Source organism: Falco punctatus, assembly GCF_963210335.1.
Source record: "Falco punctatus genome assembly, chromosome: 4".
Taxonomy (NCBI): Eukaryota; Metazoa; Chordata; class Aves; order Falconiformes; family Falconidae; genus Falco; species Falco punctatus.
In genome coordinates, this window is record NC_137583.1 from 45,971,497 (window position 1) to 45,995,117 (window position 23,621).

The 23,621-nt window shown below is 60.7% G+C and overlaps 3 protein-coding genes across 6 annotated transcripts; 2 read left to right on the plus strand and 1 right to left on the minus strand.

Annotated features, from left to right (window-relative positions):
- The first annotated feature begins 124 nt into the window (after nt 1-124).
- On the plus strand, nt 125-10,102 carry MED16 (mediator complex subunit 16). 2 transcript variants are annotated; one of them, XM_080384101.1, is made up of 15 exons: nt 125-272; nt 590-801; nt 1,214-1,321; nt 1,540-1,709; nt 2,661-3,092; nt 4,009-4,114; nt 4,765-4,920; nt 5,279-5,490; nt 5,753-5,959; nt 6,371-6,581; nt 6,795-6,928; nt 7,328-7,520; nt 7,773-7,989; nt 8,385-8,468; nt 9,571-10,102. In XM_080384101.1, exons 2-15 carry the CDS (start codon nt 666-668, stop codon nt 9,695-9,697), a joined length of 2,493 nt encoding a protein of 830 aa, XP_080240227.1. In that variant the 5' UTR covers nt 125-272; nt 590-665; the 3' UTR covers nt 9,698-10,102. The 2 variants fall into 2 exon arrangements, with proteins under 2 accessions (XP_080240227.1, XP_080240226.1); XM_080384100.1 differs by having other exon boundaries at nt 247-265.
- A 2,656-nt stretch (nt 10,103-12,758) lies between these two features.
- On the minus strand, nt 12,759-15,473 carry LOC308062528 (complement factor D-like). Its single transcript, XM_080384175.1, has 5 exons — nt 15,335-15,473; nt 14,937-15,090; nt 14,535-14,679; nt 13,857-14,114; nt 12,759-13,280 (listed from the first exon to the last, which is right to left on the minus strand). Exons 1-5 carry the CDS (start codon nt 15,390-15,392, stop codon nt 13,107-13,109), a joined length of 789 nt encoding a protein of 262 aa, XP_080240301.1. The 5' UTR covers nt 15,393-15,473; the 3' UTR covers nt 12,759-13,106.
- Nucleotides 15,474-15,633: 160 nt separating this feature from the next.
- PLPPR3 (phospholipid phosphatase related 3) lies at nt 15,634-23,202 on the plus strand. Of its 3 annotated transcripts, none has more exons than XM_080384103.1 (8): nt 15,634-15,870; nt 19,120-19,239; nt 19,407-19,592; nt 19,816-19,945; nt 20,168-20,363; nt 20,453-20,510; nt 20,842-21,015; nt 21,120-23,202. In XM_080384103.1, exons 2-8 carry the CDS (start codon nt 19,165-19,167, stop codon nt 22,383-22,385), a joined length of 2,085 nt encoding a protein of 694 aa, XP_080240229.1. In that variant the 5' UTR covers nt 15,634-15,870; nt 19,120-19,164; the 3' UTR covers nt 22,386-23,202. The 3 variants fall into 3 exon arrangements, with proteins under 3 accessions (XP_080240229.1, XP_080240230.1, XP_080240228.1); XM_080384104.1 differs by having other exon boundaries at nt 15,634-15,808; XM_080384102.1 differs by lacking the exon at nt 15,634-15,870 and adding an exon at nt 17,714-18,496.
- Nucleotides 23,203-23,621: the final 419 nt, after the last annotated feature.

Genomic DNA, 23,621 nt, shown 5'->3' on the forward strand with positions numbered 1-23,621 from the left:
GGGTTCTATGTAAATTAAGCTGTTTACCGGCGCCGCCCCACTGCCAGCTCTGAGGCCCCCGGCCCGGGCTGCCCGCGGCGGTGCCTGATTGCGCGGGGCGGGGCGCAGGCGCGCGGCGGGCAGCCCGCAGGGGCGGGGCGGGGTCCTGGCGGCGGGAGGTGGCGCGGGCCGGTGAGTGCGGCCGCTCCCGCTTCGGTGCGATCGTCCCACGCCGTGAGGGGCCGGGTGGCAGTGTCGTCCCCCTCCGTCACCCGCCGTGTGGCTGGTACCCGGTGGGCAGCCCCCTCTGCTCCCCACAACACCCCGCGGCCCCGGGCGCAGGGGCGAGGCGGGCACCGGCGCCACCGGGCAGCGGGGGGCTCGGCTCGGTGCGGGGCCTGTCCCCACCCGTGTCCTGGGGGCTGTGCCCCCCCCGCACCCCACCCCTGGGGCTGGGGTCCCCGCTGGCTCCTCGGCAGCGCGGGGTTGATGCCATCTCCCCGCCCGGGTGCGGCGGGGCCTGGGTGGGCGGGTCTCGGTGGGGCAGCCGGTGTCACCGGGCCTCTGCCCGCACCTGCGAGTTGTGGAACTGGCTCTTTCTTACTTCTAGGGGGGAGCGAGCGCCTCTTCCCTCCCTACGGGGTCCCAGGGCCAGCGGAGCCCCGGGGCTCCTCGGTGGCGGCACAATGGACTTGGCCTATGTCTGCGAGTGGGAGAAAAAGCCGAAAAGCAACCACTGCCCTTCCATCCCCTTAGTGTGCGCGTGGTCCTGCCGGAACCTCATCGCCTTCACCACAGACCTCAGAAATGAGGAGGAAAAAGGTACGGCGTGCTTGTGGAAGAAGGTTGGCTAACAGCTCCTGGAAAGTCCTGATGTGTTCAGGCAAGTCCTGCCCTCAGGAACTGCTGGGCCAGGTGGCCTGTGCTCTGCTTTGACCCAGAAATCTCTCCGCTGCACTAATCAACACAGGAAACTTGCGCTTTTCCTTCCATTTCTTAGAGTTAATGGGTGTTTTGTGCACTGGGGAGCAGTTCTCAATCTGCTAAACAAGGACAAGCTCTGCCTTGGTAATTGGTGCCTCACCTGATGACAAGCAGTTATTATCCTTCCCAGAATCATTTGATGTCAAAATATTTTATGTCTTCCCCTGCTCAGCTGAGGCTCTGTGGGTTTAGAAAGGCCAGCTGGGTAGCTGGTAAGGAGGGACGGTGATTCCCTTCTCTTTTCATGCAGATCTCACTCATATGGTCCATATCATTGACACTGAGCATCCGTGGGATGTCTATTCCGTTAACTCTGGCCATGCTGAAGTCATCACTTGTTTGGAGTGGGATCAGTCAGGTGAGCTTGGATCCCTTCTTGTTATCCCTGTGTTGCATCATTCATGTGCGCGCATTTCCTGAAATGATGGTATACCGTTTGTTGTGAAGAGGGAGTTTATCCATCGCGTCGCAGCCATGAATTGGCAGTCTCCATTCAAACTGCACTGGGGTGGTTTGATTTCTCAGTTGATTTTTTTGGCTGTACCCCCTGGTTTTTACGAGGTGCTGTTGTCACAGGCTCCAGGCTGCTCTCGGCAGATGCAGATGGCCACATCAAGTGCTGGAGCATGACCGATCACTTGGCTAACAGCTGGGAGAACACCGTGGGCAGTATGGTGGAAGGGGACCCAGTTGTGGCCCTGTCTTGGCTGCACAATGGCGTGAAGCTGGCTCTGCATGTGGAAAAGGTTGGTCGCAGCTCTGCAGGGGATTCAGTCAGGAAGGCTGGCTCAGGTCCCTAGCAAAGGACTTGGGAAGCCTCTGTCTGTGTTCTGCTCTGCTCTGGGCTTCCTCTGTGGCATCAGACAAGTTCAGCAGTGGAGTTTTTCCAGTCAGAAAAGTCAGATTCCTAGCTCCTGCTGAATTTCAACAGGGGTTGGATGCCTTGTTTCTCCTGGTGCTTTAAACATGTCTTACTTAGTCTGATGTTTCAGTTTCCTTGGCTGTAAAATGGAGATAAATGCATTTCTTTGCCTGCTAGTAGTAATTGAGAAGAAATGTGTTTGAGGTCCTGAGGTTTGATGCAGGGATTTGGGAATGAGAGCCATATGCATACGGAGATAAGCTGCTTGTTTAGAAATGTGTCCAATTCTGTCAGACTCTAAAAAGAGCCAAGTCTGCCAAGCAGAAGTTGTCTACTTACATTTTTTTGACGCATTAACTCGTAGGGTGTGCCTTTCCCTCTGTTTAGTACTGGAGAGCCTGAGGCACAGGGATGTGAAGGGCTATGCAGCGGCTTGGTGTGGGAGCTGGATTTAGCCACAGAAATGGAGAGAGCTCGAGGCACAGGGGTTTGAAGTGCTGTGCAGCCTTTTGGTGTGGGAGCTGGATTTGGCCACAGAAAGGGAGAGGGGGTGTTGGTCTTCCAGGCTCAGCCCACTGAGTGCTGTGAGAGCTTTGCTGAGGGACTGGTGTGTTCCTGCTGCTGCCTGGACAGCTGGAACCACTCTGGTGTGGGGTCATTGGGGCCTCTCCAGGGTCACGTAGCAGAGTTGGGTGCGTGAGTTCAGTGCCCTCATCTGACTCTGTTCAACTCTGCGGACTGTGCCGCAGTGACTTCACGAGGAGAGCTCTGCAGTCGTGAGCACGTTGCAGATATCGGGTGCAAATGTCTTTATGTTGTTGACCTTTGTTTGCAGTCTGGAGCATCGAACTTTGGGGAGAAGTTTTCCAGGGTCAAGTTCTCTCCATCGCTGACGCTGTTTGGTGGGAAGCCCATGGAGGGCTGGATTGCTGTGACCATCAGTGGGCTGGTGACGGTTTCTCTCCTCAAGCCCAATGGACAGGTGCTGACATCCACCGAGAGCCTGTGCCGCCTCCGATGTCGCGTTGCCTTGGCAGACGTCGCCTTCACTGGTGGGGGGAACATTGTGGTGGCCACATCGGATGGTAGCAGCACCTCCCCTGTCCAGTTCTACAAAGTCTGCGTCAGTGTGGTGAATGAGAAATGCAAAATAGACACTGAAATCCTGCCTTCTCTCTTTATGCGCTGCACCACGGACCCTGCCCGCAAAGACAAATACCCAGCAATCACTCACCTGAAATTCCTTGCTCGGGACATGTCAGAGCAGGTGAGCATCTGCTGTTTTTAAGCAAGTAGTAGTTAAAGGAACAGCAGATAAATAGCTGTTTGCTCCACCTTTGGCTTCCCCACATGGCTCTGGATATGAACAATTGTGTCCTGCAATGCCCTTTGTGTGTCTGGAAGCGCTGCTAGTTCAGCTTCACTGTCAAGCAGGCTGCACTTAAAAGGTCTGCGGGTCTAATGGCTGAGCCCTCCAGTTCATGGAAAAGTAGCCTGAAAAGCCCCATCCTTCGTTAGCCTGATTATGCTTTGCTTTGTTCATTTTCTGGATCTGGCACTGGTTGTTAGGGGAGCTCTGCAGGGCTGTCCGGGAGGTTCTGGGATGTGACGTCTTTTATCTTTAGGTCTCAGCTTCAAAGCAGCCCCTCTCCAGGACACTTAAAGCTCTTGGTCTGTGTGACTTAATTTAGTAGCTTAACTCTATTTGCCAGGGGATTGATAATTCAGTTCTGGAAAGCTAAAGTGATTCAATGAAGCCTAACCTCTCTTCTCTCGCCTCTGGTTAGGACAGACTGCCTTGTTGGAGAACACAGTGTCTGCTCTGGCTTCAAAGTGGATTCAGTTCCTGCCCTTTCCTTTCCGTTTAGTTTGTGCTGTATGTGAACGGCATCAGCAGGTCACAGGCTTGTGAGAAGTGAAATGGCTTGTGATGTGGAGAGGCACAGGCTGTGATAACACGTGGCAGAGCTCTGCCCCTCTCTCCTTCCAGCTGGAGCTAGGGACTTCACCGCCACGTATTGCTGATACAGTCCTCTGGTTTTTACTAGTGGAGTATAAACCGACTGGGAGAAGGAGCCTCAAAACAGAGGGGAGAGGGAGGGTTGGGAAGTGTGATGGGATAGCGTCTTTTCCCTGTTGTAAAGTTTGTGCATGTGGTTGCAGTATGGGTGTCTGCTTGGCAGGTGTTGCTTTGTGCTTCCAACCAAAACAGCAGCATCGTGGAGTGCTGGTCTCTGCGGAAGGAGGGCTTGCCAGTCAATAATATCTTCCAGCAAATCTCTCCTGTGGGTGAGTTTCTGCATCGGATTTTCTTAGAAATGGGAGCCTGGTCTAAGTGAAAATGTAAGACGTTACCGTATATATGGGGTTATCCAGAATCTCATATTTATTTTTCAGGTGTTCTTAGTCACATGCTCTAATCCATTTGCGTCTTAGGCAACAAATTGCTGGTTACCAGGAAGTGCTTTGATTGTTACTTTCACTCAATAAAAGACATTTTCTATGTTACGCTGTGCAGCCACTCTTCCCACTGAGAACCAAACGAGCTGAGCCTTCTAAAGGAAAAAGATCATGCAGCAAAGCTAGTTTAATCAACCTATCCAGCCTGCATGTTTTTTCCACCTGATTTCAGATATAACAAAATCAAATGTATGCTGTTTGTTCCAGTGAAATATAAAGGATTATTGTACGTAAGGATTTTTTTAATCACCACCAGCAGAGCCTTCCATCAAAAGAGATTTAGCAAAACAAGTTATTTACACAGTTCAGAAAAAAAACTAAGGAAATACACTGGTCTGGTAGAATGAACAAATAGTCAGTGCTTGATCTGTAATCCCACGGAGTTGGGGAGCGTGGGCAAAAATTGATGGGGGGGGCGGGGATATTGGATTTTCTGATCTCCTCAGGGAGAAGTGTCTCACTCTACTTATTTTTCAAAGTTGGAGACAAGCAGCCCATGATACTGAAATGGCGGATTCTTTCTGCCACTAATGACTTGGATCGGGTTTCGGCTGTGGCTCTGCCGAAGTTGCCTATCTCCCTGACCAATACTGATCTGAAGGTGGCGAATGACACCAAATTCTTCCCTGGGTTGGGTAAGCAGTTTCTGTTGTCTTTCTCCTAAATACGTAGCTTTTGCCTGAAACTTTACCTTCTTCATCTTCTGAACTATAGCTGAAGTGAGAATGTGGAACAAACCATAGGAAATCCTGATAGGAAAGCTTTTAGAGGCTTGGGGTCTTCCTAGCCATCCCATGTAATTTCCGTGGAAAGAGGTGTATCTCTGTGAGATGCTGATGTGGCCTCAAGATACAAAGAGGGCTGCGAGCCCACAGCCTTTTGGGTGCTGTTGTGTTGCCACGTGGGCTTTTGGCAGTGCTCACTTCTCTGGACGAGGTCTGCGCCGTACCAGGAGGAGTTGCTTGCTCAGCCTTGGTTGTCTTCTCTCCCCAGGTCTGGCTTTGGCTTTTCACGATGGCAGCGTCCACATTGTCCATCGCCTGTCCTTGCAAATGATGGCTGTCTTCTATGGCTCTTCCTCCCAGCGCCCAGTGGACGAGCAGGCTATCAAAAGGCAGCGAACTGCTGGTCCCCTGGTTCACTTCAAAGCCATGCAGCTCTCCTGGACGTCTCTGGCCTTGGCTGGCATCGATAGTCATGGGAAGGTATTGTGCTCTGTTAGGGGGTGGTGGTGTGAGTTGTTCTCATCCAGTCTCTCTCTAAGTGGCGATGGATTGCTTGGAAAAACACTGGGAACGTTGTCGCCAGCCGTGTGATCCATGATAAACAAGAAGAGTTGTATCCTTTCACTGCAGGAGTTGTGTCCTTGGGTCGGGGATGAGCTGCCGTTGGCCCCGTGTTGTGTTGTAACTTTGGGAATGTTTTTGAGCCAGTTCTTGATGCAGGTTTTCCTTTGCCTCCTTTCAGCTGAGCATGCTTCGCATCTCCCCTTCCATGGGCCACGTGCTGGACATGAACATGTCCCTCCGTCACTTGCTGTTCCTGTTGGAGTATTGCATGGTGACTGGCTACGACTGGTGGGACATCCTGCTCCACGTCCAACCCAACATGGTCCAGAACCTGGTGGAGAAGCTGCACGAAGAGTATATGCGCCAGAATGCGGCCCTGCAGCAGGTCAGCGGGAGCTCCCTGGCTTACTGCAGAGGGGTCTCGGTGACTGGGAGGAAGGAGGGAGTAGTAACTACTCAGAAGTTACTGGCTGTGCTGTCTCTGCATACTCAAGCAACACTTGAGGTGTGAAGAACCTCCATTTAAGCAGTGTTCGTTTTCACTGAGATTAATGGGTCTCTACCTGTTGGAAACTTCTGGTGAGATGGTAAGGTCTATTTTTGGCAGGGATTCCAGGAACAGTAGCACCGTTTGTACATGCACAGAACAGAGTTCATGCGCACAGAACAGTGTTCACTGTTCCTGTCATTCATGTGGCAGAAATGGAGAGGAGAGAATAAAGCAGCTTGCTTTAATGAGCTTATTCTCATTCTGCCTTTACTTCTGTATTTTTCCTGGTGTCTCTCTGTCAATCAGGTCCTCTCCACGCGCATTGTTGCCATGAAGGCTTCTCTCTGCAAGCTGTCCTCCAGCACGATAGCCCGTGTGTGTGACTACCACGCGAAGCTCTTCCTCATCGCCATTAGCTGCACCCTGAAGTCACTGCTACGCCCGCACTTCCTGAACACCCCAGACAAGAGTCCTGGGGACCGACTCACCGAGATCTGCTCCAAGATCACAGATATAGGTAGTGATCGCTCATAACATCTGCTCATAACAGAACATTTGAGTGTTTTGTATCAGATCATTCCCCTTTTAGGTTTGGTATAAAGCATTGTGGTCTCATAGTAACTCCCTGGGTTTGAGGAAGAGGGAGGTGACCTCTCTTGGCACTGCAGGGACAGGGGGTGAAGCTTGGATCCATCTTCCTGAGCCAGGAGATGTCTTGCTTCTGTTTCAGACATCGACAAGGTGATGATTAACCTGAAGACAGAAGAATTTGTCTTGGAGATGACTACGTTGCAGTCCCTGCAGCAGCTCATCCAGTGGGTGGGAGATTTTGTGCTCTACCTGCTGGCCAGCCTTCCTAACCAGGTGAGAGCCTGGGGTCCTGAGAGGAGCAAAAAAAAAAAAAAAAAAAAATCTGTGTGCAGTGTTCGGGTAGCTTTAGCCAAGTCACACACCACCCTGGTGTTCCTGTCGAAACAGGCACTTGGCAGAAGAGTGTAAGAAACAGCAGAAAACCAGAATGGTCCTTTCTGTGCCCATCTGGAGGCAGTGCTGCAGCGACTGGCGGCTGCATTCAGAGTGACTCATTTAAACTTTTGATGAACCTCTGTGCCTCTGACCCCTCCACAGCATCCCCTGGTAGTGAGTGCTGCAGGCTGTGTAGTGCTTGGAAAAAAAAAAAAATTGTCTGAAAAGGGAGCAGTAAGCTGCATGTAAATCCCAATCTCAGCTGGTGGTTTTTTTTATTTTTTTTTCCCTCTGCAGGGTTCCCCTGTGCGGCCAGGACACAGCTTCCTGCGGGATGGAGCATCCCTGGGCATGTTCAGGGAGCTGATGGTGGTGATCCGTATTTGGGGACTGTTGAAGCCAAGCTGCCTCCCCGTCTACACAGCGACCTCCGACACGCAGGACAGCATGTCCCTCCTCTTCAGGCTCTTAACTAAACTCTGGCTGTGTTGTAAGTGTTTGCCAGTTTCCCCAAACAAAAGAATCCTTCCTTAATGTGGATTGTGCATGAAAGGAGTAATTGCAGGGCTAACTTCTGAGTGGGTCTGTACTCTTTAGAAAGGGCAAGTACAGCTGCCAAGTTAATTGTTTTCCGTGCTGCGTTGGCGGATGGAGGAGGAAACTGCGCTCAGTTCTCTTGATCTATAAATGAGAAATTTAAAGATCATGCTGGTGCTCTCTCTTTGCTTCATTTTCCATGCAGGTCGTGAGGAAAATCACATAACAGAGCCAGATGATACCCTGATAGATGAATGTTGCCTCCTGCCCAGCCAGTTGCTCATTCCCAATATCGATTGGTTGCCCATCAACGACGGCATTATCAGCAAGCTGCAGAACAAACAGCTTGTCCGGCTGCAGTTTGGAAAAGCTCCTGGGCTCGTTGGTCACACTGTCTCTTCCCAGTTTGATGCCTTTGTCAGGTACAGAGACCTGAAACGAGGGTGTGGTGTGGTGAGGAGAGGGTGCTGGGAGGCTTTGGGATCTCTTTGCAGCTCTGAGAGGTCGGTGGGTTTGGGACGCTTGTGTTTTTTGACTTGTCTGACCCAAGAGCAGTTTGTCCTCTCCGCTTGAATTCACTTCTTAGCTTGCGATGGGCTGGGAATTTAAAGTATCAAAAAGAGATGGCAAGTGGAGGGGAGGAAAAAAAAAAGTGCTAGTTTGTGTCATGTCAGCATGGCCTCCAGTCGCATGGTACTTGATGGACAAGATAGTCAAAGTCCACATCATGTTGGCCACTGAAATGCAGCTCACTGTCCTGGAAGCAGCTTTTAGGAAGCGATATTCTAGAAAAGTTCCCATTCTTTTTCCTACCCAGGGCACCTGGACAGCCCAAAATTGATCATCTGAGGCGGCTTCATCTAGGAGCGTACCCAACAGAGGAATGCAAGTCCTGTACCAGGTAAGTGCTTGAGCATAATCCCTTTGGGGCAGGGGAGGTCTTGGCAGAAACTCACCTTGTTCTTTTTGTCATTCAAAAGCTCTTTCAGTCTCTGTTTACCATCCTAGCTGGTATCCCAGTAACATTTCGTGTTAATCCTGTCTGCAGGAGGAAATGCTGCTTCTGTAATAAGAGGCACGACTCTTGCATCAGAAGAAAAACATTGTGGTTGTGTTTAAGGCACAGAAGACCCAGATCCTTAAAATGTTTGTTGAAGAGCAGCGTCCTTGAGTTGAGATCGCTGCTGCTGTATTGTTGCAGCATGGCTGTTAGATTAAAAATCTTATTACTTTGCCTGCTACAGAAGTAACCCCAGCTCTGAGAATTAGCTACATTCATCGTTACCAGTGATTGAATTGCATTTCATCTAAGGGCTGAATTGTGCATCATGGAATAAATACGATACTGCTGTAAGAGAAAAATGTGAGCGTGGTCAGGCTGCGCAGGTAAACGGAGACCAGAGTTTGGCCTGCAGGAGTCTTTGTTAGTGATGAGAGATCCCCGGCTTGTTTTGCAGGTCTGGTCTTTAAATAAAACTACCTGTGTTGTCGGACAGGAGCTGGTGAGAGGAAATAAACGCAGTATCCGTGGTGCCATTTTTGGGTTGCCTTTCAAACTAGGCTTGCATTTTCAGTCCCTTTGTGCTGTCCTCTTCATCCACCCTCAGAAAAGAGCCTGGATTTCAAAATAATGGTGCAGGGAGAAACCATCCATCTAATCATGTGATTGAATTAGCTTTAATTATTGGTTTTAATAGAAAGTCTCTGTAGCAGATCATTTTTACAAGATGACTGTCTGCTGTTTTATGTATAAATAGCAGCTGGGGCCTGTTGTCTTGAAGACAGCCTTCTGTTCCAAGATAACCTCTCTTCATTTAAGATAATTGCCTGCGTGGTTTCAGCTGGTTTTTAGTGCTCACAAACATCACCTGCAAATGACAAAAGCTGGTTTCCTCCTCGTATTCCTTGCTCCCTGTACGATCCGTACAGATGCCCCAGCAGTGCTGGCTTTTTTTCCCGCGCTTCTGTGTCTCCTGGGCCTGGCTGCACTTCTCTCTTCCCAGGTGCGGCTGTGTTACGATGCTGAAATCGCCGAACAAAGTCACCGCGGTGAAACAGTGGGAGCAGCGCTGGATCAAAAACTGCTTGTGTGGGGGGTTGTGGAGGAGGATGCCCCTCAGCTATTCCTGAGCACACCTGTGGGCACAGAGGGAACAGCGGGTGCCAGGCAGAAATGCTGCTTGGGGTTTCCTTCCTCGGAGGTGTTTGGGGCAAAGGGGTGACAGCTCTTCTCCGGAGCGGCTGGGGAGCATCATCCTGATGCTGCCTGTGAGATGGCACCGAGCGGCTAGTCGCAGCGCTGCCGCTTTCCTTGCAATGATCTTTCTGCTGTAAAAAAAGAGGGGAGGGAGCTCTTCCTCTTTCCCAGGGAAGAGCTGGAAGGAAATGCCGGTGGCTTCCCCATCATGTCTGGGGACCGAGGGCCTGGGAGGAGAGCGCAGTCTGGGCTGAGCAGTGGGCACAAGCCCCTTCCTGGGCAGAGAGTGGTGACCGGTGGTGGCGGGGGCTGAACGAAGTCCCTGGTGGAAGGGGAGCGCAGAGCCGGTACCTCCTGTTTGTCCTTTGCCGCAGGCTGCTCGGGAAGCGCAGCGTGGGCTGGTTACTCTCCCTTTCCCTGTGCTTCTCTGTCCCTTGAGTAAACTCGCCCCTCTGATGGGAGACTTCGCCATCATACCTGTCTGTGTTTTAACAGAGCAATTTCTTCCCCCTCCAGCAGAGCAGGAGCACGAGAAGCCTCGCTGCCTGGAGCGAACCCCTCTGGCTCTCGCGGAACCAGCAGCCTTTTTGTAAATAAAAATTTCCCTTGATTTTGTACAGAACGTTTGGTTTGTTTTCAAAACCGCAGCAGTCTTCCATGTGACGGGTCATACAGCACGTGGCCAGGGCAGTTGATGCACGAGGAGTAAAGAAGCAGGAAAGCCCCATTAACCGCCTGCCTGTTAGGAAAGGAGCAACCGTCGTTTGCAAAACTGGAAGGGGAAATTAATGTTTTCAGGCTTCTGGGAGGTTATTACAGACACAAGAGGAGAAAACATCGAGTCCTTAGGGTGGTTGTAAGGCTGTAGCTTCAGGTAAAGCCAAACGCTTCAGCATGTTTGAGGAAGAGCATTCCTGGTGCGCAGCTCCGTGCTGCTCCCGAGGTCAGGTGAAGACCCTGTCAACTTTTTGCCCTTGTTCAGCGCTCAGCTACTGCTTCACTGTGCAACTTTTATCTGCTAGAAATCGCAAATTAACGATGCCAGCGTCGCATCTGCTGAACACGTAGCCCCGGTGCGTGACCTGGGTGCGCTTGCTCTGCTTCCTAAGGCTCTTCAGTCCTTAGGGTGGGCTTTTCATCACACGAGGAGAGCCCCCGAGCCTCCCACCCTCCCAGCGAGCCTCCCACCCTCCCAGCGAGCCTCCCACCCTCCCAGCGAGCAGGGCGTAGTGGCGTGCTGCGCGGCAGGGCCTCGGGGCTCCCAGCTGCCAGAAGACACTTGGAGCTGCTGCTCTGGGCTTGCCCGGCTGCGTGGGAAGCCCCGGGGCAGGGGGACCTGCCCACTGGATGCCCAGCCCGGGCAGGCAGCTGCCCGCTGGCGGGGGAGCTGCCAGGGAAGATCTGCCCTGTGCTTCTGCTAGGATCAAACCAGGCTGAGAGCGCTCAGCACCTTTCCAGAATCAGACCTAAACAGCCGTGTGCTTTGACAAAGTGCAGTGGAGATGCTTGGAGCTGAGCTGTGGCTTGGCCAAATTGCTGCCCAGCCAGACAACTGGGCGTCCCTGGAGACCACGTAAGGGGGGTGACAAGCCAGGTCCTACGTGTTCCTTTCCCTCTGGAGCTGCATTTTCATTTATTAGTGAAAAGTTGAGCTGATGGCAAAGTGCTCGTCTCTCGGCTCCATTTAATGCTTTGCTGTATTGAGCTGGTCTCTGCCTCGCTGTTCTGTGGTAATTAAGGAAAATGAAATGGCTAATTAGGAAACTACAACTTCTTGTTAAGGCTCTTTCCCCTGTAACTAAAACTGTAATCAGCTTGGGCCCTTGGTAGTCTCCTTTTGCTCAGAGACCAGGTTTGGGGTTATTAAATGGTTGATCGCTGCTGCTCGCTGTTTGCACCAAGGTGGGACCACGGAGGTGGGACCGCTCGGCAGGAGGATGGATGGTGGAGCCCTGCAGCTGGCAGCGGAGCTTTAAAGGAGGGTCTTAAAGCCCAGAACCACTTTCTCCTTCATCTGTGCCACAAGGGCCGTCTGCCCGTACGCCCCTCACTCCTGCCGTGTGGCCATTGCTTCTTGTTAGACTCTGCCCCGCTCCCAGGACGGGGATGCTGCATCCCAGGGGATGCTGAAGGGTCTCGCAATGCACTGCCGCGCTGCTGCTGCCCTGCTCTGATCCTTTGTGCCTTCACCCCGGTCCTGCTCCCTCTAAGGGCTGGGGGACCCCCATCTACGGGGGACAAGGGGCTCCTCTGCACCAAGGTCCGGCACTGCCACCGCAGGGGACACGGGACAAGGACTGGGGCTCCCGGGGCTGGAGGGGGGGTCTTGCAGGCCAGGCTGTGGCTGGAGGATGGGGGCTCACCCTCACCCCTGCCCCTCCTGAACACCAGCACAGGTGTCTCCCATCTCCCTGCCTTTGCCTTTCCACGTGGCCCTGGCACAGGGATCGAGGGTCCCAGCACGGATCCTGCCCCGCTGGGGGAGCCGGTGCTGCCCTCCGCCTTATCAGCCTTTTGCAGATTCTGCTTCAACAAATATTCGCACAATGACCCTGCGGGAGGTTCCCAGCTTCAGACCTTATCGCCCCACAGCTGTGCCGCAGGATGTGTCCCCTGCTCCCACCGAGGCACCAGGACCCGACTGGGGGTGCTCAGCTGTGGGGTAGGGGGATGGGAGTGGGGCCTGGAGGGGTGCTGGGGGCTTGGCAGTGGCTATGTGCCCCTTGAGGAGAGCCCACCCTGGGGCAGAGCCGGTGCCAAGCGCTCACAGCAGCGAGTTTGCGGGGTCCCAGCACATGGCCAGGGCAAAGGAGGGGATGGGGCTCCCTGTGTGGGTGGCAGGGAGCGGGGGTGGGGAGGGTGGGGGAGGGGCCTGGCCACACCATCCCCCTGGGCTCATCCTCAGCATCCCCCCCATGCCCAGCTCCTCGCAGCACCGCCTGCACTCCCTGGGCAGGGGGCTCCCGTGCAGACCCCCCCCAACACCCCAGCAGCTGTGCAGAAATGGCCATCGCTTTATTGCAGCAGGTCGCAGTCAGCGTGACAGGCACGTCCAGCAAAGCCTGTGGCTCGCACCAGCATGGGGGGCTGTGACCCCCCGCCCCACCCCAGCTGGGCCCTGTACTTTGTGAGTGGGGGGCCAGGGACACCCTTCCCCTGGTTTCTCGCTGGTTCCCCGGCCCAGTCCCCCTCTGGGATGTGGGGACGCTCCAGGAGCAGGTTGGGGAGCGGTGGGAACCCCCGGTGCTCAGCGGTGCGGCTCTCCCCGAGCGCAGCGTGGGTGCTCTGGCCGTGCCGGCAGCAGCAAGCCGTGGCGTGGGGCCGGCTCCCTGGGGGGGGGGCTCAGCGAGTGTCCCCCTCCCCAGCCGCAGAGGCCATGACGCTGTCGATCCAGGCCACGTACGGGGCGATGCGGGTGTAGATGGCAGGTTTCTTGTAGTTGCCGCAGACGCGGGAGCCGGCCGTGACCACCCCCTCGGCCACCCCGTTGCAGACCAGGGGGCCACCGGAGTCTCCCTGTGGGACCAAGGCTCATCAGCCCTGCTGAGGGTTTGCTGGCCCAACCCAGCCTGTGTCCCCCCCCGACCCTGGAGCTGGGGGCCCCCCCTGACCCAAGGCTCTGCAAGGGGCAGAGCGCCAGCCCCTGGGGGCTCTCAGCCATGGGCTTCACACGCAGGAGCCGTGGGGTGGGGTCCTGCCCTGCCCCGCCAGCCCTCGCTCCTGCCCTTGCTCTGCTGACAGCCTGGACCCCCAGCTCTGCCAGGACACTGTGGGGCGGGCAGGGGGGGCTTTCAGCGTGGGCACTGGTGACCCAGCAAGACCCATCAGCGGGAGCCCTTGGGGCACAGCAAGTCATGCCCGTGGCCCCGTCCCTGTCTGCGGGCTCACAAGAGCTGCTTTGCAGCGGCCAACACGGGACAAGGAGCCCCCATCACCCTGGGGCCGCAGCCCCATCCTGCCCCACAGCCACTTCCCCTCTTCCAGGCTGCAGGTGTTACTCCCCACCCCACTCCCCCACCCCTGAGGAGGTGGGCAGCCCCAGCCCGTGGGGCAGTGGGGCAGGAGGTGATGGGAGGCCGGGGTGAATGCTACCTTGCAGGTGTCCTTCTTGCGGGAGTCGGTGCACATCATCTTCTCGGTGATGGTGTGGTCGTGGCGGGTGCGGTGGTTGCAGACATCACGGCTGATCACCGGCCGCTCCAAGCTGTGCAGCTCGTCCGGCCGGTGGCCGCTGTGGCTGGTGGTCCCCCAGCCTGCCACCTTGCACACCGTGTCGGCCGCCACGTCCCTGTCCTCCCGCTGGAATGGCAGCACCTGCACGTGCTCGTTCAGCTCCGCTTTCTCCTCCAGCTGCCACAAAGCAAGAGGGGACTTGGGTCAGCGGGGACCAGCTGCCACCCAGGACCCAGCTGGGCACGGCGAGCTCAGCCCCAGCGCTGGGGTGGCCCCAGTCTTGGTCGTGCTCGGGGCTTTGCCTTCCCCCCACAGCTCCCAGGACGTGGATTGGGGCAGGAGCTGCAGCCAGGAGGACCGTGGAGAAGGTGGAGGCATTTGGATGCAGCCCAAAGGCCTTTGGTGCGGGAAGCAGGGACCATCCCATGGGATGGGGAAGGATGGACAGGGGAGCCGAGCAGTCCCAGCCCAGCCTTGAGGGTTTCATCCTGCCGCCATCAGTGACCCCGTGGGGTCCCAAGGGGCAGAGCGATTTGGGGGAGTGGGGCTGTGCCTGGCGGGTGGCAGGGAGGAGGGTCCCGGGAGCCCCAAGCCCACCTGGAGGAGGAGGAGGTCGTCTTTGTTGTTGTGGATGTTGCTGCCAGGGTGGGGGATCTGCGCGCGCACCCGGTACAGGCGTTTGTGGGGCTCCGGCTTCGTCAGCGAGTGGGCGCCCAGGAGGACCTGGAAGATTTTGCCGTCCCTGGAAGAGAGGCAGCGTGTGGGGCATGGGAGCTCTGCCCACCCCATGGGGCACACAGGGCTAGGGGTGTCGCTGCACCCGCCACAGAACTGGGGTGCTGGGAGCTCCTGGGGGTCCGGCAGCCCCTGCCCAACCCTCACCGCAGGTGGGAGCAGATCCCTGGTGCTGGGGTTGGGGCTGCGGAGCAGGATTTGACCTGAGGCCAGCACGCACTCCCAGCACAGAGCAGCCCCCACACCAACCCCCCCGGCACTCACGTCTCCTCGGTGCAGTGGGCAGCGCTCAGCACCCACTGCTCAGCGATGAGGAAGCCCCCGCAGACGTGCTGCCCATCCAGCTGCAGCGAGGCCATGTAGGGCATCACGTGGGGGTCAGCCTTGCGGCCCCCCAGGATCCGTCCCCGGGGCTGCCCTGATGCAGGTAGGAGAGAGGCCGGGTTAGCTGGGCATTGCCCCAGACCACCCAACAGGACACAGGGGCAGGATCACTCAGCGGTCCCCTCCGGGGGTCCCTGAACCCCTCCCCGTGGGTCGCTGCAGCACCTGGCTGCAGATGGAGGCAGGAATTGGGGGGACTGGGCAGGAACCCCCCACTGTGCTGGGGGTATCGCTGCCCCAGCCTGTCCCCGTTGCGGGGTGCAGGGGGGTGTACTCACCATCCACCGTGGCTCCCAGCAGCAGCAGGGCAAGGACGGGAGCGGGACTCAGCCCCATGGCTGTGGGGTGGCTGTGGGGCAGGCGCTGCTCGGCCAGGGCTGGGGCTGGCTTTTATCGCCAGCTCTGGGGCGGTGGGGGGAGCAGGAAGGGACAGCGCAGGGGGAGCAGGGGGAATTTCCGTGGCGTGGGCAGAGCAGTGTTTTTAAATATTCAGCTTATAAAAGGGGTCAAGAGTTCCCAGCATAAACAGCGCGGGAGGGAGGAAACAGCCTGTCCCAGCTGCCGGCCCTGGCACCCGCGGCCGGGGATTTCTGCGCCGCTGTTCGAAGCCAAAACTGAATCTGGCTCTTGGCACGTGAAGGCTCTGGCACGCACAGCAGCACCTGGGCCTGACCCCAGCCCCCCTGCACCAGGGACCCCCACCCAGCTGGCCGGGGAGGGTCGGTGGGAGTGTGGTGGTGGGTGCTGGCTCGGTGGGTGCCCAGGGCTGCCAGAGCAGAGCTGAGCATCCCCCGTGGGTTTGCCCTTGTGGCTGGTGAGGATGGGGACGGTGGGGCTGGGACCACCAGCACCTGGTGGGTGTCCCCAGGGGAGACCTCTGCCCTGAGGGAAGCTCCTGCAAGGGCTGGAGGAGTGGCGGTGGCAGGGGATGATGGTAATGGCAAGGGTGGCAGGGATGGCAGTGATGGGATGGCAATGATGGCAGGGGTGGTAGGGTGGCGGTGACAAGGTTGGTGATGATAGCAGCAGGGGTGGTGGTGGCAGGGATGGTGGTGATGGCAGTGGCAGGGGTGGCGGTGGCAGGGGTAGTGATGGCGGTGGCAGGGGTGGTGGTGACAGGGGTGGCAGTGGCAGTGGGGTGGCAGGGGTGGCAGTGGCAGGGTGGCAGTGGCAGGGGGGTGGCAGGGGTGGCAGTGGCAGGGATGGTAATGGCAGTGGCGGGAGGGTGGCAGGGTGGCAGTGGCAGGGATGGTAATGGCAGTGGTGGGAGGGTGGCAGGGTGGCAGTGGCAGGGATGGTAATGGCAGTGGCGGGAGGGTGGCAGGGTGGCAGTGGCAGGGATGGTAATGGCAGTGGTGGGAGGGTGGCAGGGTGGCAGTGGCAGGGATGGTAATGGCAGTGGCGGGGGGGTGGCAGGGTGGCAGTGGCAGGGATGGTAATGGCAGTGGCGGGAGGGTGGCAGGGTGGCAGTGGCAGGGGTGGCAGTGGCAGGAGGGGTGGCAGGGGTGGCAGTGGCAGGGATGGTGACGGCAGTGGCGGGAGGGTGGCAGGGGTGGCAGTGGCAGGGTGGCAGTGGTGGGGGGGTGGTAGGGGCAGGGTGGCAGTGGCAGGGGGGGGTGGCAGGGGTGGCAGTGGCATCCCCAGTCCCCTCTGCCTTTCTCCCTGGTGCCACTAAGCGGAGCCACCGCCGCGGCTCCCGGCGCGTCCCCGGAGCCCCCACCCCCGCCCCAGGTTCCCCCCTGCCCCGGATCTCCCCCAGCAGCCGGGCCGGGGCCGGGGTCGCGCTGCTTCCACTCCTCGCCGGGATGGACCCCGGCGCCGCCAGCCCGGCCCGCAGGCTCCGCCGTGCCCCCGCCAGCGCAGCCGGGACCCAGCGGGGCTCCGGGGCACCGGGCAGGGGTCGGAGCCCACCCTCCCGCTCCTCCTCCTCCTCCTGCACCACGCGCCCGACCCCCCAGCCCCCCGCGCCCCCAGCCCGCCCCCGGCCCCCCGGCGCGGAGGGTGCGGGGGTGCCCCGGCCCTCGGGGGTCCCTTTGCGGAGGTGGCTGCGGCTCCCCGCTGTCCCCACGTGCGACGGCCCCGAGGGGGATTTTCCGCTGGGAGAAGCGGCTTAATCGCGGCTTCCAGCGATCCGGGATTGAGCCGGGGAAGGGCCGGGGGGCTCCTCCCGCCGAGGGGCACAGATGGAGCCAGGGCAGCGGGGGGCGGGGGGGGGGGGGGGCGCAGAGCCTGGACGGGACCCTGGAGGGGTGGGTGGTGGTGAGTGTGGGGCACAGGGTGTGGGGTAGGGGGCTGGGAGCGGGCTGCACGGCGCGGGGGGGCAGCAAGGGCAGGGGGGGCAGCAAGGGCAGGGGGGAGCAGCAAGAGCAGGGGGGAGCAGCAAGAGCAGGGGGGAGCAGCAAGAGCAGGGGGGGGCAGCAAGAGCAGGGGGGGGCAGCAAGGGGGGGCAGCAAGGGCAGGGGGAGCAGCAAGGGGGGAGCAGCAAGGGGGGGCAGCAAGGGCAGGGGGGGCAGCAAGGGCGGCAGCGAGGGCAGCAAGGGGAGGCGGGCGGAGGGGAAAAGGGGCATCAAGGGGGGGACAGCAAGGGGGGAGTGACGGGGGCAGCAAGGGGGGGCAGGGCTGCCTCGAGAGGTGCTGAAGCCCCTGAGGGGTGGGGGGGGAGGGCAAAGCGGCTCGGCACCCGGTTCCCCAGCCCTGGACCCGGGGGTCTCGGGGCTCCAGCCGAGGTTGGCTCTCCGGGCAGGGGTTCGCCCCGAGGCCCGCGGGGAGGGGGGTGCAGGGGTGCAGACCCCAGGGGGGTGCCAGGGGACGGCGGAGCTTGGGGCGGGGGTAGGTTGGGGGGTCACGCACCCCCCGTGCTGCGGGACCCCCGCCTTGGCAGCCGCAGGGAGGGGGAGCTCGGCGGGGGCGGGGGGGAGAGTCCCCGCGGGGTGGTGCGACCCCACTCCCGCAGCACGTGGTGGGGAAGGGCTGGGCTGGGGGAGGGGGCCGGGGGGGGGGCGCTGGGACCCTCCCCCCGGTGCCTGCTGCAGAGCCGAGGCGGGGCAGATCCGGGGGGCAGAGCGCTGCGGGGGTCAAAGCGCTGCGGGGGGGTCGGTCCTGCTCTCTGCCCTCGGCCCCGCCCGCCTTTTGTCTCGCCCCCGCCCCGCCCCCCCCCCCATACCCCCCATCACCCCCCCCAGCCCCAGCCCCCCCCAGCACCCCGGCCCCGGGCCCGCGGAGGCTCGGCGCCCCGAGAGGGGCGGGGGGGGGCGGGGCGGGGCGGGGGGCTGCGGGGAGGAGGAAGAGGAGGAGGAGGAGGGGGCGGGGGCGGAGGAAGCCGCCGCTCCCCGCGCTCCGCCGAGGCAGGAGCATCCCGGCTCCCGGGGAGCCCCGCGGCCGCCGCCCCCGCCGCCCCCGCCGCCCCCCGCCCCGCTTCGCCCCGGGCGGCCGCCGCAGAGGTGAGTGGGGGGGCGGCGGCCGCGGGGCTGCACAAAGGGCCGTTCCACCCCCCCGACCCCCGCCCGCGGCTGCGGCACGGCCGGGAGCGCCCGCCCCTCCGGGCCTGCGGGGCAGAGCCCTGCCGCCCCCCGCCGCAGCCCCCCGCTACTGCCCCCGGTGGTGCTCCCCCCCACCGTTGCCCCCCGGTGGTGCTCCCCCCCCACCATTGTCCCCCGGTAGTGCTTCCCCCACCGTTACCCCCTGCTGCTCCATCCTCGTCATCACCCCCCCCTCTTTGCACCCGGAGCTCGGTGGCCGTTTTGGGGGGCTGGGGGGATGCCCGGGGCCCCCCACTCTCGGCTCGGCTCTGCGGGTGGCACACCCCCTCTCCACGCCCTCCGTAGCAGCCTCGCTGCCTGCCTGTCGCGACAGCCGAGCCTCCACCCCACCTGTTGTCACAGCCTCTGGCTCAGCCGGACCCCACTGGGGTGCTGGGGGGGCCTTGGGGGGAGCAGGGACAGCCCCCGGTACCGAGAGCTTCTCCCCAGTGGACGGCTGCAGGGGGGCAGCGGGGTGAGCCTGGGGGCTGCCCGAAACCCCCGTAGGGCCGAGGGCTGGAGGTGACGCTGCTGCCCCACGGCAGGGTGGAGGTGCAGCCCAGCGGGACCCCGGCGCCTGCCCCAGGACCATGATCCCCCCCAAGGAGAAGGCCAGGGCTCCCAAGGACAGCATGACGCTCCTGCCCTGCTTCTACTTCGTGGAGGTGGGTGTGGGGTGGGTGGGGGGCTCAGCTGGGGGCTGCTTCCCCAGGCCCTGGTCCTGCCCTGGCATGGCAGAGTCAGGGCCTTTGCCCATTCCCAGTGGGGCTGCACGACGCTGGTGCCCACCGTACTGGGCAGCGCGGTGGTTCCGACGCTCTCATCCCCTCAGCTGCCCATCGTGGCCTCCTCCATCGTGACGCTCTACTTCCTGGAGCTGACGGACCTCTTCAAGCCAGCCAAGGTGGGCTTCCAGTGCTACGACCGGGCGCTCTCCATGCCCTACGTGGAGACCAACGAGGAGCTCATCCCGCTGCTCATGCTGCTCAGCCTGGCCTTCGCGGCGCCAGCCGCCTCGGTGTGTCCTGGGGCTCATCCCGCTGCGGGGGGGTGAGATGGAGCCTGCCCAGCAGCAGAGCCAGGGCTTGGGGCCAGGGGTTGGGGTCCCGGTGCCAGCATCACTAGGGGACCAGTGTGGGGAGCCTGGTGGTGCCCTGCACCCATGGGGTGGCACCGCCAGCAGCCCAGACCCCCCCGAGCCCCTCGGGGCAGCACCCCCTGAGCTGCCGGTTCCTCCCTAGATCATGGTCGGGGAGGGCATCGTGTACTGCCTGCAGTCCCGGCTGAAGGGACGCGCCAGTGCCGAGGGCAGCATTAACGCCGGCGGCTGCAACTTCAACTCCTTCCTGCGCCGGACCGTAAGGTTTGTGGGTACGTTGTGCCGCAGCCCGGGCAGGAACCTGACCTGCCGTGGGGGCTGGTCCGAGGGGCCCGGGGCTGGAGGGAACGCGGGGGCACGCTGGATGCGACAGCCCAGACCCCAGACAATGAGCTGACCCTTCCCAGCGCCTGTGGGTGCCCCGGGGCTGGGGGGGCCCTGGCTGCCCTGCGTGGGACAGGGGTGACCCACTGTCCTGCTCCGGCCATCTCCAGGCGTCCACGTGTTCGGGCTCTGTGCCACGGCCCTGGTGACGGACGTTATCCAGCTTGCCACGGGCTACCACGCTCCCTTCTTCCTGACCGTCTGCAAGCCCAACTACACGCTGCTGGGCACCCCCTGCGATGCCAACCCCTACATCACCCAGGACATCTGCTCGGGCACAGACAAGCACGCCATCCTCTCTGCCAGGTACATGCTGGGGCAGGGGGACACCCGCACCGTGATGCCAGCCCTCCTGCCCCCTCCCAACTGTGCCCCCCCCTCCATCTCCCCTGCAGGAAGACTTTCCCGTCCCAGCACGCGACGCTCTCGGCTTTTGCTGCCGTCTATGTGTCGGTGAGTTCCTGGCGTTGCCTGGCTCTTGGCCCTGCGTGTGCTGGCTTGGGGACACTGTGAGCTGCCGAGCTGCAGCGTCCCTGTCCTGCTGGCACGCGCCCTCCTGTGCACAGACAAGCTCTGCCTGACACGCATGTGCCCGTATTCGCTGTGGGGGTGTGCACGCAGGTGTGCACACTCAGGCACTGGCAGCTCCTCGTGCACCCAAGAGCTCGACGCATGGCCAGGGAGGGGGGAGGCTGCGGTGCCGTGATGGCTGTGGGTGCCGGTGCCACCAGCCGCGACTAACAGCCTGTTCCTGCCCCATCATCGCCGCCGCCGCCACTGCTAGATGTATTTCAATTCCATCATCTCGGACAGCACCAAACTCCTCAAGCCCATCCTGGTCTTCGCCTTCGCCATCGCCGCCGGCATCTGTGGCCTGACCCAGATCACCCAGTACCGCAGCCACCCCGCCGACGTCTATGTGGGCTTCCTGATCGGCTCCGGCATTGCCGCCTACCTGGTGGGTGCTGGTCCCTGACCTCGGAAGCGGCTCGGCAGGGAAGGATGTTCGGTGTGAGCCGCAGCACCCAGGACTGTGCTCACCCCATGCTCCCCCTCCCACAGGCTTACCACGCCGTCGGCAACTTCCGCGCCCCGACAGAGAGAGTCCCGGTACCGGCGCCGGCCAAGGACGCGCTGCGGGCGCTGACGCAGCGGGGCCACGACTCTGTCTACCACCAGAACAAGTCGGTGAGCACCGACGAGCTCAACCCACAGACACGGCTGGAGGAGGCGGCGCGGCCGGTGCCACGGGAGAAGAACTCCCTGGGCAGCCTGAAGCGGGCCAGCGTGGATGTGGACCTGCTGGCCCCCCGCAGCCCCATGGGCAAGGAGAACATGGTGACCTTCAGCAACACCCTGCCCCGCGTCAACACCCCCTCCATGGACGACCCCGCGCGGCGCCACATGACCATCCACGTCCCTGTGGATGCCTCCCGCTCCAAGCAGCTCATCACCGAGTGGAAGCAGAAATCACTGGAGGGCCGGAGCATGACACTGGCAGAGGAGGCGGCGCATGGCCGGGGTGCTGGGGACACCGGCGAGGATGTCCCCCCCTCCCTCTACCCCACGGTGCAAGCGCGCTCAGCCGAGCGGGCGGCCATGGGGCCCCGTGTCCTCATCCAGCCCCGGCCGGGCGCCTCGCAGCTGGTGCACATCCCCGAGGAGAGCCAGGCGGGTGCCGGTGTCCCGGCCGGCAGCGGGGCGGCCGTGCGAGCCAAGTGGGTGATGGTGGCGGAGAAGGGGGGGGCGCAGCGGGTGGCCAACCCCCCGCGCCTGATGCAGGTCATCGCCATGTCCAAGCAGCAGAGCATCGTCTCTGTCACCCCCAAGCACTCAGAGACGTCCTCGTCCTCTACCAGCTCTGACTCTTCACAGTACCGCTCGCCCTCCGAGCGGGACAGCTCCAGCATCATCACCATTGACGCCCACGCCCCCCACCACCCCATCGTCCACCTCTCCGCTGGCAACGGGCCCTGGGAGTGGAAATCAGGGCCAAAGGGGCCAGAGGGGCCGGACGCCTACGAGCTGGGCGAGCTGGGGAAGGATTTCCGCGCCTTCCGCCCAGCCAAGAGCGCCGGCGTCTCCCCTGGCTCCTCCGTCAGTGACATGGAGCAGGACGAGCCACGCTACGGCAGCCTGGCCACCATCCCGGGGGCGGCGGGGGGGGGCGGCGGGGAGCAGGGGGACACCCCCCCCGAGGGGCTGCTGGGCACGGCCAGCCAGGAGTCCACGCTGCGGAGGAAGCCGGCGGAGAGGGACGGGCAGGTGGACAGCGAGGTGGACCACTACTACAAGAAAATGCAAGCCAGCCGGAGGTTTAAGGACTGAGCCTCCATTGCCTTCCCCGCGTCCAGCCCGCCCCGGTCCCCTACCCCGGCTGGGGGGGGGGGTCTGTGATGCCAAGGTCCCTCTCTGCTGGGGGGCATCAGGATGGGGCTGTCTTTGGCGTTGGGGTGACGGAGCAGCACGAGGCAGAGCGCAGTCACGCTGGACCCTGAGCCAGCCAAGGTGTGGGGGGCTCTGCCCCACCCCCGGCAGGCAGGTCTGGGTGACTCTGAGCACTTTGGACTTTCTTTTTCTCTCCAACACAGGTGCTGACATTTTGGAGGGGTTTAATTTATTCTGGCTCTGGAAGTGTACATCTGTCAGGGTGGGGGGAACAAATGGTGCTGAAGGGCTTTGGGGGGGCTGGATCAAGGGGTCTTGGGGGGCAGGGGCTGCCGTGGGACAATGGTTCCTGGCTTGCGCGCGGGTTTGTGGATGCTGGGGGTCCTGCAAGAGCCATGCAGGAGGGGTCGTCGTAGCCCCCCCATCCTGCACCACTAGTCGGTGGTGGGGGCAGACAAGGGGGGATGGTGTCGGGAGGGGGGGTTGCCCAGGGCCAGGGCTCTGGGCATTGTGGAGACTGTAAATACTGCACGGATTGAAGTAGAGGGTGGGCGTTGGGGTGGGGGCGCAGGGTCCGGGCGCTGCCAGGGCTGGCACAGCGGGGGGGAGCCAGGGCAGAGCTCTGTCCCCAGGAGCAGCAGCCCTGGGCTGTGGCCTGAGGTTTTTTTGGGAGGGGGATCTCCAGGCTGTGAATACGTCTGTTGGGCAATGCCTGGAACTGCTGTGGTTTGAAAAGCAAATAAATATGTGGATGTTCCCCCGCTGGGCTCCTTCACCAGGGGCAGGGGGCTGCTGGTCCCACAGCTGCTGGGGGAGGGTAGGCTGGACCAGGGCTCGCCAGCACCTGCAGGGGCTGCTCCAGGCAGGTGGGTGCCATGGTCTGCTGCCCAGGAGAGCCCCAGTGCTGCCAAGTCAGGGCTTGGCACATGGGATTCAGGTGGGGAGGGTGGGGTGGGGGGGCTGCCTGAGCCTGGGCCGTGGCTGAGCAGCCCAGTGGCGATGGAGAGTGTGATGCTGCTAATGCAACGTGTGACACCCCCCTCTTTGGCCGCTCAGGGTCCCCACCCCTCCAAAATGGGCTCAGGGTCCTTCTCTTCCCCTCACCGGGCTCAGTTAAAACCCCTCCAACCCATTAACGATCAGGCAAGCGCAAGCAATTCCATTCCTGCAGCATGA